Below are 13,108 nucleotides of genomic sequence, written 5' to 3'. Positions count from 1 at the left end.
CTCTTTTGTGGGGTATTCACTCCCTGTCCCTATGGAAGTTTAACATTGCCTTTTTGTCCTGACAAAAAATTAACCCTCAATTAATACCCAGAAACAGATTTATTTGGTTACTTTCACATCATTGTGGGTGCTTGCTTGCGCAAATTGGCTGCTGCATCCCTTAAATTACAACATTGACTACACTTTGGCTGTTAAACCTCTTGAGATGTCCTAAGGTTGTGAATGGTGCTGTATAAATACAAGTCTCTCTTTATCCTGAGGATTTAAAAACTGTGCAAACATACCACTTCCTCCCTCACACTGGTGCTCCCTTCTAGGCTGTTACACTCTTATCCTATCTCCAGGTCTAAGAGAGTAGCTGAGAGTGGTGAGACTGTATTGTCTGTCCCTGTACCTCTAGCACTGTCTGGGCCTGGGGTGTTGACCTGTAATCCTAGGGTTAAATGTTGCCCTATACCTTGACAATCAAGCCCACAAAGCCAGCACAACTGAGCCCTACTTCCACTTATCTGTTGTTTGCGGGTTTGCCTTGTGTAAATGAGCATTTTTCCTGCGCACGGCAATACCGAATGGGCTCAAGCTTGGCACCGGGGTGATGTACAGAACTGGACGCTCACATGGCTATAGGGAAAGAGTAAGGGAATGGAATATTGGACAGCTCCTTTCAAAGAGCTGGCACACTGCACTCCTGTGCAGTACGATCCTATGATAGAATTCTCTGTGAATTTATTTCCTCCCCTTCTTTGCACTATTTTGACATTGGTTGCATTAGTCATGTGGACTGCTGGTGATGTATTATCTGCCTCTGGCTATGTTGCAGATACCTGTTCAAGAGTTATACGCAGGCCAAGTCTGGTCAGAAGCTTTCGGGCACAGTCTCGTACCTGAACGACCTGTGCAGCCACATCCAGCCCCAGCAGGTGGCCAGTCGACCCATGATGAACATTAATGACATCAGCAGGCTAGTGGAAGCATACCAACTGCGAGCAGCCAAGTGAGTACCAGGAGATAACCAGGGCAGCTAGGCCTTATTTTCTGTTTGGATTGTCCATGTTTGTTATACCTTGTAAGTGTTTGACTTTCTTTGATTATCTAGGATAAGGACACTATCACCTCAGAGTCTTTGGGATGTTCCACTGTCCTGTGGTAGGATCCAGTGGATATTCCAGTGTCCTGTGACTCTTAACATGTCTGTGCCACAACCATTCTCGTTTTCTCCCTGAAATGTTTTAGACAGAGAAGCTAGAGGAGCGGTTTACTCTCAATGAAGTTTGTTGATACTAAGTTTGGGGGCATGGAGAACTGAGTGATGAAGGAGATTGCAGGACAAGGCAGGTAGTTGTCAGATTTAATTCAGTATACATTTTGGGGAAAAAGAATAAAATCTATCCTCAACGGTGAAATTCTTAATATGGTACAGGAACAGATAGATAGAGAAGGAGCACAGAAACTGGAGTAGGCCATTCAGCCCCTTGAGCCTGTTCTGTCATTTAATTAGGTCATGGCTGATCTCTGTCTTCACTTCACTTCCTCATCATTGTTCCATATTCCTTGACACCCTTCCCCAACAAACATCTATCAATTCCAGTTTTGAAACTCTTAATTGACCCCCAGCATCCACAGCCCTTTTTTAGGAGATTGTTCTCGATTTCCACTACATCTGTGTTAGAAAGTATTTCCTAACAACACCCATGAACAACCTAGGTCTAATTTTAAGCTCCTCATTCTGGAATCACCCTACCACCACCAGACAAAATAGTTTCTCTTTCCCTACCATATCAAATCTCTTAATCATTTAAACATTTCAATTAGATCACCCCTTAATCTTCAAGGGACTGCAAGCCTACTCTATGCAATTTGTCTTCATAATTTAACCTTTTTAGTCCCAGTATCATTTTGACAAACCTGTGTTGCAGTCTCTCCAAGGCCAGTATATCTTTTCTGAGATCGGGTACCCAGAACTGCTGTCAGTGCTCCAGACAGTATCTAACCAGAGCTTGTACACCTGTAAGATATCTTACACCCCTTCGTATTCCAGCTCTCTTGACGTAAAGATTAATGTGTGTTTCACATTTTAAATTATCTTTTGTATCTGTCCACTACTTTTTAGTTATTACTGTACTTGGAACCCTAAATCTTCCTGCTCCTTCACAGTTCCTAGCTTCTCGTCATTTAGGAAATAGTTTGACCCGTTTTTGGACTTAAAGTGGATGATCTTGCACTTTCATACGTTGAAGTCCATCTACCATAGTTTTGTTCACTCACTCCCTTTAAAACTTTCTGCCCCCACCTATGCTTTTTACTGTGCCACCTAACTTAGAGCTGTCAGCAAATTTTGGTACACAGCTCTCTATTCCTTCACCAGAGTCACTGATAAATATGGCAGAAAACTGAGGCCCCAGTACAAATCCCTGGAGACATCGCTAGTCCCATCTTTGTCTTCCCACTTTCTGACTCATACATTCTAACCAATTTCCTCCTCATATCAAAAGATTGCTTTCAATTCCACACACTTTCATTTTTGTCAAGTCTTTGTGTGGAACCTTATCGAATGCCTTCCGGAAGCCTAGGTAATAACATCCATAGATACTCCCTTACCCACCACTTTGGTGACCTCAACATTCAGCCGGATTTATCTAGACATGACTTAGCTTTTACGAATCCATGCTGGCTCTTTTTGATCAGCTCATTTGACTAATTATTCAGTCATTCTGTCCTTAATCACTGTAACATCCCCACAACAGATGTTAGTCTAATAGGCCTATAAAATTCTATGGTCTATCTCCCACCCTGGAATGACATTGCAATTTTCCAATCCTAGGGGATAATTCCTGAATCGTTAAAAAGCGAAGAGGATTCTATATTTTGAAAGGCATTGAATATAAAACAAGGAACTTTTGAATTTGTAGAAGTCTTTGATTAGGCCATAGCTCCACTGCTGTGTGCAGTTCAGTGAAACTTGTTATAGAAAGGAATTCAACCATGAAGAGGGTACAGTGAAGATTAACACCAATAGGAGGTTACAGTATGAAGAAAGGCTTCAAAATTGGTACTTTTTTACTGGAAGGGGAAAACCATTTAAAGATTCACAAAATCCTGGAAATTGTAGTGAAAGATTCAGGAATGGGCATTTCAGACTAGAAGTTCTTTTCCATGGGATGTGAGCATCACTAGTCCAGCATTTATTGCCTATCCCCAATTGCCCTTGAGAAGGTGGTGGTGAGCTGCCGCCTTAAACCACTGCCATCCATGTGGTGTAGGAACACCCACAGTGCTTTTAGGAAGGGAGTTACAGTTAGAGATAGCAATGAGTGAGACTACGAAGGTATTTAAACACAGCAACGAGAATTTAAAATTGGAAGCTTTGGGGGGATCGGAAGTGAATGTTGAGGATGGGGGTGGAGACAGAATGGGGTGGTTGAGGGACTTGTGCTCAATAGGATTCAAAATAATTGGCAAAAGGAGTAAATGTGATGTGAGGAAAAAGTTTTTCACCCAGAGGAGTGTTTGGAGCCTGGAACAAACTTCCTGAGAGGGTGGTGGAGGCAGGTTCGATCAAGGTATTCTAAAGGGAATTGGATTGCTACCTGAAAAGCGAGAATGCGCAAGGTTACCGGGACAAGGCAGGGGAGTGACAGTAGGTGGAATGCTCTTTCAGAGAGCCATTGCAGACTCGATGGGCTGAATGGCCTCCTTCTGCACTGTAAAGATACTGTGATAGGATACCGACAGCAGAGTTTTTTTGGATGAGCTCCAGTTTATGGAGAGTGGAAGGTTGGCCAGGAAAGCTTTAGAATAGTTGATTTCAGAGGTGAGAATAACAGTGATGAGGGTTTCAGCAGCAATGTTACAAAGCTGGAAATAGGTGGTCTTTTGATGGGAGGATATGGGGTCAGAAGCTCAGTCAGGGTTCAGATAGAATGCCAGCTTTACAAGTGGTCTGGAATGGATTGTGTGGCCAGAGAGGAGGGTGGAATGATTGTTGTGGGCTAAAGATAGCTCCTTCATTCTTTTCAATCTTTCCAATGTTTAACGAGAGGAAATTGCAGCTTGTATACAACTGGATATCAGTCGAGCAGCTGGACAACACCAAGGCAGTAAAACAGTTGAGAGAGATGGAGCTGGGTGACATCAGCATGCAGGTGGAAACTGACCTATGTCCACAAGTGACAATGTTAAGGGGAAACATGTGGAGGAGTTCAAGGATAGTTCTTTGGGGAATTCTGGAGGTAACGGTGTGGGAAAAGGAAGGCGAACCATTGCTGGAGGTACTCTGGCTATAATTGGACATCCAGAAGGACAGTCCACAAGCTGAACAACAAAGATGGTGGTGTTGGCAACCTTGTCAAAGCCTGCAATGAGGCTCAGGATACATAATGCACCAGTGCCATAGTCACAAAGGATGTCATTTGTGACTTTGATTAAACAGGTGTCACAGGCTGAATAAGCTTTAGTGCTGTAAGTTCTGAGGTTCTTGATTACTTAGTTTGGCAGGAACAATCTGCATCTTAGTTGACTGCTAGACCCTTTTGTTTTTACTGTTATTCCTTTTTCCCCTCTGACTCAGTTTCACGATCACTCTCTTGCCTCAATCAGTACTTGCTAATCTACCTCATTTGTCCTTTTTGCTCTTAGTGTCCTTCACTATTGGCCTTGGCCCTTCACTTAAAATTCACACCACCCAACCCATCCTGAACAGCAGCTTTGTCCTGTGAGGAATATGTAATTTGAGACTTTTTGCAAAATCCATGTTCTGTTTTGGCTTAGTCTAACGAGGCAAAGATGTGTATATAAGACCAACACACCTCACTAACCTCCAACAGATACAGGTCAGGTCTGACACTTACCCATTCTCCCTGCAGATGCTTTGTGTAATCTTTCTCTTCCCTCACTCATCCCACTCCCTGTACTTCCATCCCAGCCTAGTTGAGGCAGCTGCACGGAATTATCGCATGGAGCTGGGACGCAGGAAGAACAAGGAGGAGGCCTGGAACAGCACCTCTATTGACCTGGTTAGAGCTTCGGGGGTGAGTTGCCCATGTTTAGGAGTTTTCCTCCTCTCTCGTGGAAGGTAGATTTGCCTTTCCCTTTCCTCCCCTACCCACCTCTCCTTTCCCCACCCTTCCCTTCCATTATGAAGATAAATTTCCTCATTCCCCTCCCTTGTGCTGGATCATGACTTCCTTCTGGGTTGGTTTGAGTCAGGGTGCCTGTGCCTGGCATCTTGTGAATGATGGCAGACCTTTGTAGGATGCCATTGCAAAGTTTCAATGACCCAATTACTGTAACTATACTGCAGTTGCCCCCAGAAGCCAAAAGGTGATGTTGGGGTTGTGCCGTCTGGCTCATCACTTCTGAGTGTAATGGTAGACTTGGCTGGACATTGTAGAGATGTAATTAGACATAACAATAAGCTGACGGTGTACAGTATTGGAGCTTTGGGCTCACTTTCACTGGCATTGTGAGAGAGGCGATGAGTTGAATCATTATTCAAATACTTAGTGCTGTGCCTTCCTATACATTGTGCAAGGGTAGATTGTGCTGCTGTTGCAGTTAAGAAACCCCTCCCTTTATCCCTGTCTAATCTTGTTGTGTGCCTTGCTTCTTTGTGTGGAGGGTGTTCAACTGCATGTGTGTGTTTAATTGTGTTCTTGCTCCTGTTCTCCCTTCCCTTAGGCTCACTGCCACTACGTGGTGGTGAAGCTGTTTGCGGCCAAGCTGTCTGAGATCACAGACGCCGCGATCCATGATGTCCTCAATACTCTGTGCCTGATGTATGTGCTGTACGGAATTAGCAAGAACTCCGGAGACTTTCTGCATGTGAGTGGAAGTTAAACCACAACCAAGGTTGTGTAGATGTAGAGACCTTACAAACACAGCTGGAGTCATCGTGTACTTGCAGTATGTCAATCTTTGCGGGATCTTACAAGGAGCTGGAATTATGCCTAGTTTGTAATGTATATTCTATCATGCTGCCCTTTGTAAAGCCCAAAGAGGCTCAGATATGGCATAGTGAAGATGGAGCAATAGATTGAGTTCCAAAGTCTGATGATCAAAGTTCATTAAAAATCTTAGTAATTGCTCTAATTATCATAACCATCCCATTGGTAATGTATTAAAAACATGAATCTGGTAGTACCTCTAATGTTGACATTTCTATTATAGATTCCTCTGTCCATATTTATAATGGGAAAGACCTACATAATCTTGTCACGCTGTAATTACACCTTGCCTCTAGTGGTAGCTTTAACATAAGAAATCAAAGCAGGAACAGGCTGTTTTGGCCCGTCAGCCAGTCTGTCATTCAATAAGATCATGAATGATCTGATCTTGCTCTGAACTCCACTTTCCTGCCTGTTCCCCATAACTCTCGACTCCCTTATGGGTCAAAAATCTGTCTACCTCAGTCTTGAATATATTTAATAACTCAGCTTCCAGAACTGTCTGGGGTGGAGAGTTCCGAAAATTCACAATCCTCTGAGTAAAGAAATTCCCCATCACCTCTGTCTTAAATGGGCAATTCCTTATTCTGAGGCCATGTGCCCCAGAAAGGGAAACATCCTGCCACCTTCTACCCTGTCAAGCTCCCTTAAATCTTATATTTTTCAATAAGATCACCTCGCATTCTTCTAAACTCCAATAAATACAGGCCCAATGTGCTCAACCTTTCATCTCCTACCTCCTCTGCCTGTACTCCAGAGTACTGCCTGAATCCCCAATTCAGCCTCTTAAACTTCCCAATTGCTGTAATTTTGTTAGTTAACGTTTGATATAGAATCATATATTGTATAAAATAAGGGAAGAATATATTACTTTAAAAAGGGGACCAAAATGCACCTTTGCGTCTTAGTTCAATTATCTCTGTCCCCACACTTTTGGTCTTGAAGATAGCAAGCACTCCTGTTTGTCACATTTGTGTCTCTCCGACTGGTTGTAATACCTGCTTTATTAGTATAAACCTGCTTTTCGACCTTCCCAACGTTTAGGTGACACCGTTCCATATCCGTGGTCAGCTCGCCTCTGTCACCCTGCAATATATTTGAATGCAATTAAAATGATAATAAACTTAAGTTCCTTTAAATATAAAGTTGTTCAGGATATGTTACTAACTCTTGAACACACAGTTGAGGGATGGATCAGAGGACTATCTCTCAAAATAAAATCCAGGCTGGGACGTTAGTGCATACAGGGGAAGACATGGCCAGTTGGTTTAGGAACGATGCACTCAAAAGTAACCTTGCCTGGACCAGAGGCAGAGTTGGCCAGTAACCTGTCTTCTGGGCTGGCTTGGGGTGCGGTTTATAACATTCTGTTGTCTTCTGCAGGCCGGGATCCTTAGTGACCCGCAGATTTCCCAGGTTCATCAGCGTGTGAAGGAGCTGCTCGCTGTGATCCGACCCAATGCTGTCGCTCTAGTAGACGCCTTTGATTACCCTGATGCTGTCCTGGCATCTGTGCTTGGGCGTTACGATGGGAATGTTTATGAACACATGTTTGAATGGGCAAAGAAATCACCTCTAAATAAAACTGAGGTAAGAGACACCAGTTGATCATTGGTCAGGCATGTTGGAAATTCGCTGGTGTGTGGGAAAGGGCTGTTGGAGCAGTGGGTCATCATCTTTGGGAGTTGGTCTAAATTTAGCTCCAACTGAAGGAGCCAGACTTGTTGCTGACTCTGAGGGTCCTATGTGAAATTAGCTTGGGCAGTCTCAGTCCATTTCTAGTAGGTATGACCCCACAGCAAAGGAAACATGCAGTAAGAAGTTGACTTTCTCACTCAAACAAGTAGCAATGTAGCTGATGTGGGAGGTGGAAAATTGCCACTGTCGATTGGGACTCCTCTGAGCTGAGGAGTGAGTAGAAGGGGCCACTCGGCCTATCAAGACTACATTGGTATTTTTCTCCATGAGCCATATAGGTTAATCCCATTCTTCCCCTTTTTGATATTCTTCTCTCTTATGGACTCGACTCCAGCAACAATTTGTGGCTGAGATTTCCACGTTCCAACTACCCTCTGTGAAGACATTGGTTCATGCCTCCCACTTTTGAGTTTCTCAAATGTCCTCTCGTTACTTTGTGGTCAGTGGAAGCAATTTCTCTCTAACCCTTCATGAAGAGAGCTTTACTTGGCATCCAGTCATCCTGTACCTGACTTGAATGCAGACACGTTCCATCCCTTGCACAGATGACCAGAATGAAGAACAGATTCAGTAGAGTTTAACAATTCTGTTTCTTTACAGATATATTATAGAAATCTTGATGTTTCTGAGCCTGTTACACAGGTGTGACTATCAACTGTTGTTTGACAGTTTGGATCACTGATAACAGTTTGTATAAGCTGTTATTTATTTAGAAAGGAGTGTTGATCATTATTAGTGAGAATTAATCAGTGATTGTGTGTACTCATGAGGGCTGATCACTGTTGGGTTTTGGAGGTTGTTTGGTTACTGAGGACTGATCATCATTTGTTTCTTATTCCTAGGTTCACAAATCATTCTACAAGTATCTGAAGCCTCTTCAGTCCAAACTGTGAGGCTGTGCTCTCCATAAAATTGAACCCAGCTGCAGATAAAACTCTAAACCTTTAATTTTGACCCTTAGCATCTTTGACTCCTCTGTCTCGGTTCCCGAACGGTCCCACTGGAATTGCATTCCTTTTCTACAGTCTCCAGGTTGGGTACTTTTCCTGCTATTGCGGTAATTTTTGTGTCCTCTCCCTTGTACTGTGCACTGGTACGGTTCTGTAGTTTGACTTCAGAATTGGAGTTGCAAATAAATAAATTTCACATTTCACATCCCCACCTCCCATTGAGCATAGCAGTACACTTGTGGGGCTGCACTGGCTGTGACACAGCAGAGCCTGATGGGAATTGCCTTCAGTTTCAGTTCCTGACAAAAGCTTCCAGGCTGATGTGCCACCTCCCATCAGTTCTCCCCTTTCCCCAAAGCTTTGCAGCAGATCAGATAGTGTTGGGAACCAGAAAGAGGGTTATAGATCAAAGAAAACCTAACACTTTCCCCTATGGGGCAGATTTGTACCACTTCTACACTTTTATTTTAATATTTGCACTTTGTTTTGCACACTGGTCACGACTAGTTGTGCTCCGGCTCTAGGATACTGTTAATCCACGTTAATGAATCAGAGGGATAAAGGTCAATGCCAATTTGGAAGCAGAAACATTCAAGGCAAATGGTCTCTGAGAGTCTGGGGACGGAGGAAGAGATCAGAAACTGGCTTGTCAATGGGCTTTGGGCTTCCTTTCAGGGATGGGGGATCATGGTGGATTCCAAACTGGGGTTTGTGCTGTCGTAGCCAGATTGTATGATCATTCCTCTACACACATGAAGGATTTTGCTATGTTGCTCTTTATCTGTGTGAGCCTGTACCAGGTGGTACTCCTGTGCTCTTTTTGCCCTTTTTCTGTTAGTGGAGTAAACATCCATTTATCAAGTCTCCTGGAACTAAGGCTTTCACCATGTATTGCAGACTTGGGATAAATTCAGTTTTTTCAATGTACTGGTGCCCTCTCTTGTTGGGGAGGTAGAGCTATAGCAAACATTTTTTTCCACAATTATTGTGACATTTCTAACTTGGCATAAACTGAAATAGTAAAGCAACTGAAGTTTTAACAAGTGCATTTTAAAAATACAGCAAACGTTTTGAACCGACATTTTATTCATACTCCCAAGCAACCACTATTGGAAAAATACAGGCGTTATTTTGAAACCACAAACATTCGCAAATTAACAAAGTACTGACGATCTTCAATGCACCAAGCCCTTTTGAACCTCAAAACACAGGACACAGCCGCAGATTACACACCCAATCCCATGCAGATTCAGGAGATGCATGCACCTCACCCCCAATTGTTTTAGTTGTCCATCTTTTGAGTGTGAACTAGGGACAGGTTCCACTGTACAGTACTGCACATGGCAATATTTTCATTTTGAACAGACATTTTATTCATACTCCCATTTTATTTGGTTTCACACAAATTCTTAAATTTTTTGCAGTTGATTAGATGCTGATCACAATCTCAGCTGATTGTTCAAGATCGTTGGGTCAGTGACCATTTTGAAAATAAGTATACCTGCAAAAATGGGACAGCTGATACAAGTTCCTTAGGCATCTGTAATTTACTGATCTCACCCATATTTTATCAATAAACTGTTATGAACTCCTTAGACACTAATCTCTTGAAAAAGAGATTCGAACTTCCAGTTTCTAGCTGAAAGAATGACATGACAAGATTTCACGTTTTAAAACTTTTACTGTAACAAATGATTAAAAAACACGCTTGACTAAACTATTTTCTTTTTGTGGGCAACTTGTACTTGAAACTACAGAAAATAACAACCCCCTTTTATACATATCACCCATCGCCCCCTTCCACAGAATTACAGTCCTTGTAGCAAACAGCCCATAGTTGCTTCCAGTGGGCATCTGTACCCCTGTTTCACTGAGTAGTAACTTCAAGTGACCGTCTCCAGGCGCTTTCCTCAGTTTTCAGAGAGTTGCTTAACTCTGCTACCAGCAGTAAAGCCTGTTCTGATGATTCCTCTTCCCCCTAGCCATGCTAGGACACATCTCCTGGAATCCTTAGAATGCTGCAGGATGCGTCTCTTCAACTGGAGACCATCTTCCTCCTGCATCTGGCTGTGGTAGCTCGCAAAGTCAAGCAGCCTTTTATCTTTGCTGATCACACACAACTGTCTGAGATTCATTGATTTGTAGGAAAACCAGTAACCTGAGCTCAATAAATGGTTTCCTCTGCTCTCTTCCCCATGGTAACATGAAACACATTAGCATTTCTACCTGGATACAAGGCTAATTAGCTATCCTGAAGAGCCCAACTCCCTTTCATCTTAGAAATAAATGGACAGTTTACAGCACAACTGTTTACAACCCAGTACCTTCAACACCTTTCTGGGATTTTGGGAACCTTTGAGTTGACTCATTCTAATCTCAGAGTCTGCTGCCAATGTCTCCAAGCATAAATACATTGCCCTATCTTCCTAGTCAAATAATCAAAGCCTTCCTTTGATCTCTAACAATCAAACCACGCAGGCAGATTTCAGAACAGGTCACATGACCCCCCTTTCATTTACCCTAAATTTAAAGATACAGTCCCAAATCTTTTACACCTCAATTGTAACAACATGTGTATCTGTTGCTAAAACACTAATTTGATGCTCCCACTAACAAGAAGATTACTCTTGAATAATTTAGTTCCTAGGATATTTGCAAATATTATCTGCAACTCAGAAATGGCTACTGTGTCCCTTTCTCCCAATTTATATTGTGCCTCTCGCTCATTCCTGACCCTGCACATTTAACCGTGCAGTAGGTGTAACTGAGTAACTTTGGAGCAGTTTCTGATACTTATGATAAATTTTTGCCTACCAGTAATTCTGTGGGTCACGCTGTCACTAAGTAATCCAGACTGCTCTCCTATTCTCTCTATTTCGAGCAATGCTGGTCACTGTATGTCTACCTGGATTGCTCTATATCCTAATTTACATTGTTGCTGAATGTGGCTCGTGCCTTGTTTGGCCTAGGGCCTGTGTTCTAAGTTCTGATACCCTTGTGGAATTAATTACAGCAAAAAGTTTGTATTCATCAGATTTCTCGGGTTGTGGGTGAAATCAAATGGAACAATCGTAAATGCTGATTTGCCCTGGGAGATTTTGAGTAATTTTCTGCTCACATCTTGTGAATGAATAAGCTGCAGGTGCTCAGCTTAAAACTTTCTCTATGATGGAGGGATGATTCTGTCTCATTTTAATGCATTAAGATTTAACCAATTTAAAATTGTAGTTTGATTTCTGTTATGTTCAGTGGCTCATGATGTTTCGAATCGTTTGGAGTCTCTGCACACGGTATCAGGCTGCGGGATCCAGCACTGTCAGCTGGTTCAGGGCTCCGCTTTTAGCAGCGTGTAAGTGTTCTGTGATCTTTCATCCAGTGCTGGGTCAGTAAATGCTGTTTCCTGAAACCTCTGTGCTTGGAGTTAATGATCCCAACATGTTTGTTTTAAGTAACATTATTTTAAAATGCTTCAGTTTTCAGGCTAAACTGCCTGTAACAAATGTTGGGCTGAATGAATAGCCCCAATCCTTGTCTGTGCATCACATTCGCACCCTCTCTACTCCAATTTCCAAGACAGTGCTGAAGTATGAATAGTCACAAATCATCAACATTATAGGACAGAAACCTAAACATTTTAATAATAGGAATTTTTTTTTTAGTCACAGCTCAAGGGGGGCTGGGTGGGTTTGCATATTCACACGACAGACATTTTGGGGAGGGGAACTTACTGTTCAGGGTGACCCAAATCTGTGTGCTAGAGTCGAACCATCATTATGAGTCTACCTGTACAAGCGCCAGTATTCTGAATAATTTTCTTGAGTTTTTAAAATATATGATCCTAAGGATTAACTGCATGAGTATTCCAACTAGAAATTTCCTCTGATCTCTGGAGAGGAAATTATGTTGCTTCTTGATGCCGTCTGATGTAATCGGTGTCGCACTTTCAAGTGCCACTAGATATTGTGAAGGATTAATATATGTATAATTAATAAAATAACAATACAATTTGCAAATACAGCCTGTGTGGTTGATTACTTTTGGGTAATGCAGAGCACAAGTAAACTAAATAGCACTGTGGGGGGTGCCTTCCCAACATGGACTCGAGTGGTTCAGGCAGAAGGCTCATCATCCTAAGGGCTAGGCAATAAGTGCCAACCTTACCAATGATGCCCACATCGCAAAAACAAGCAAACAAGGATACATCGTAACAGGAAGCTTGAAACATGGAATCTCTTTGAAAAGAAAAAGACTTGGATATGATTCAGTTCCCTTCATTTGTTGGCTTACAAGCACTATTTCTGTTGCTGTACATTGATGAGAAATGTTTTCTGCAGTGACAGCACTGCTTGCCTTTGTGTGGACCAGAAATTGCTGGGAAAATAACGGGTGAGTTAATGCATTATGGTGGGGTAGAAGGGCAAAAGCACGCTTGATCATGATTTGCAGTAGGAATTCAGACTGTGAAGGTTTGGCCTCTCAATCCTTCTGACCTTTTGGGTTTTAAGTTGGTGTGTAAAG

At 42.5% G+C, this 13,108-nt stretch overlaps 1 protein-coding gene across 3 annotated transcripts in view; it reads left to right on the top strand.

Moving 5' to 3' along the window:
• The window catches only part of acox1 (acyl-CoA oxidase 1, palmitoyl), a 45,474-nt gene extending 32,873 nt beyond the window's left edge, over positions 1-12,601 (top strand). For all 3 annotated transcript variants that reach the window (XM_078570809.1, XM_078570808.1, XM_078570810.1), the window contains 5 exons: positions 821-994; positions 4,922-5,027; positions 5,677-5,820; positions 7,326-7,532; positions 8,483-12,601. In XM_078570809.1, the coding sequence (XP_078426935.1) occupies positions 821-994; positions 4,922-5,027; positions 5,677-5,820; positions 7,326-7,532; positions 8,483-8,533 (682 nt within the window). In that variant the 3' untranslated portion in view covers positions 8,534-12,601. The remainder of the gene's footprint in view (positions 1-820; positions 995-4,921; positions 5,028-5,676; positions 5,821-7,325; positions 7,533-8,482) is intronic.
• Positions 12,602-13,108: the final 507 nt, after the last annotated feature.

Source organism: Cetorhinus maximus, chromosome 24 (assembly GCF_964194155.1).
Source record: "Cetorhinus maximus chromosome 24, sCetMax3.hap1.1, whole genome shotgun sequence".
Lineage (NCBI taxonomy): Eukaryota > Metazoa > Chordata > Chondrichthyes > Lamniformes > Cetorhinidae > Cetorhinus > Cetorhinus maximus.
Note: the sequence above shows the minus strand (reverse complement) of the source record. Positions and strands in the feature narration are given on the sequence as shown.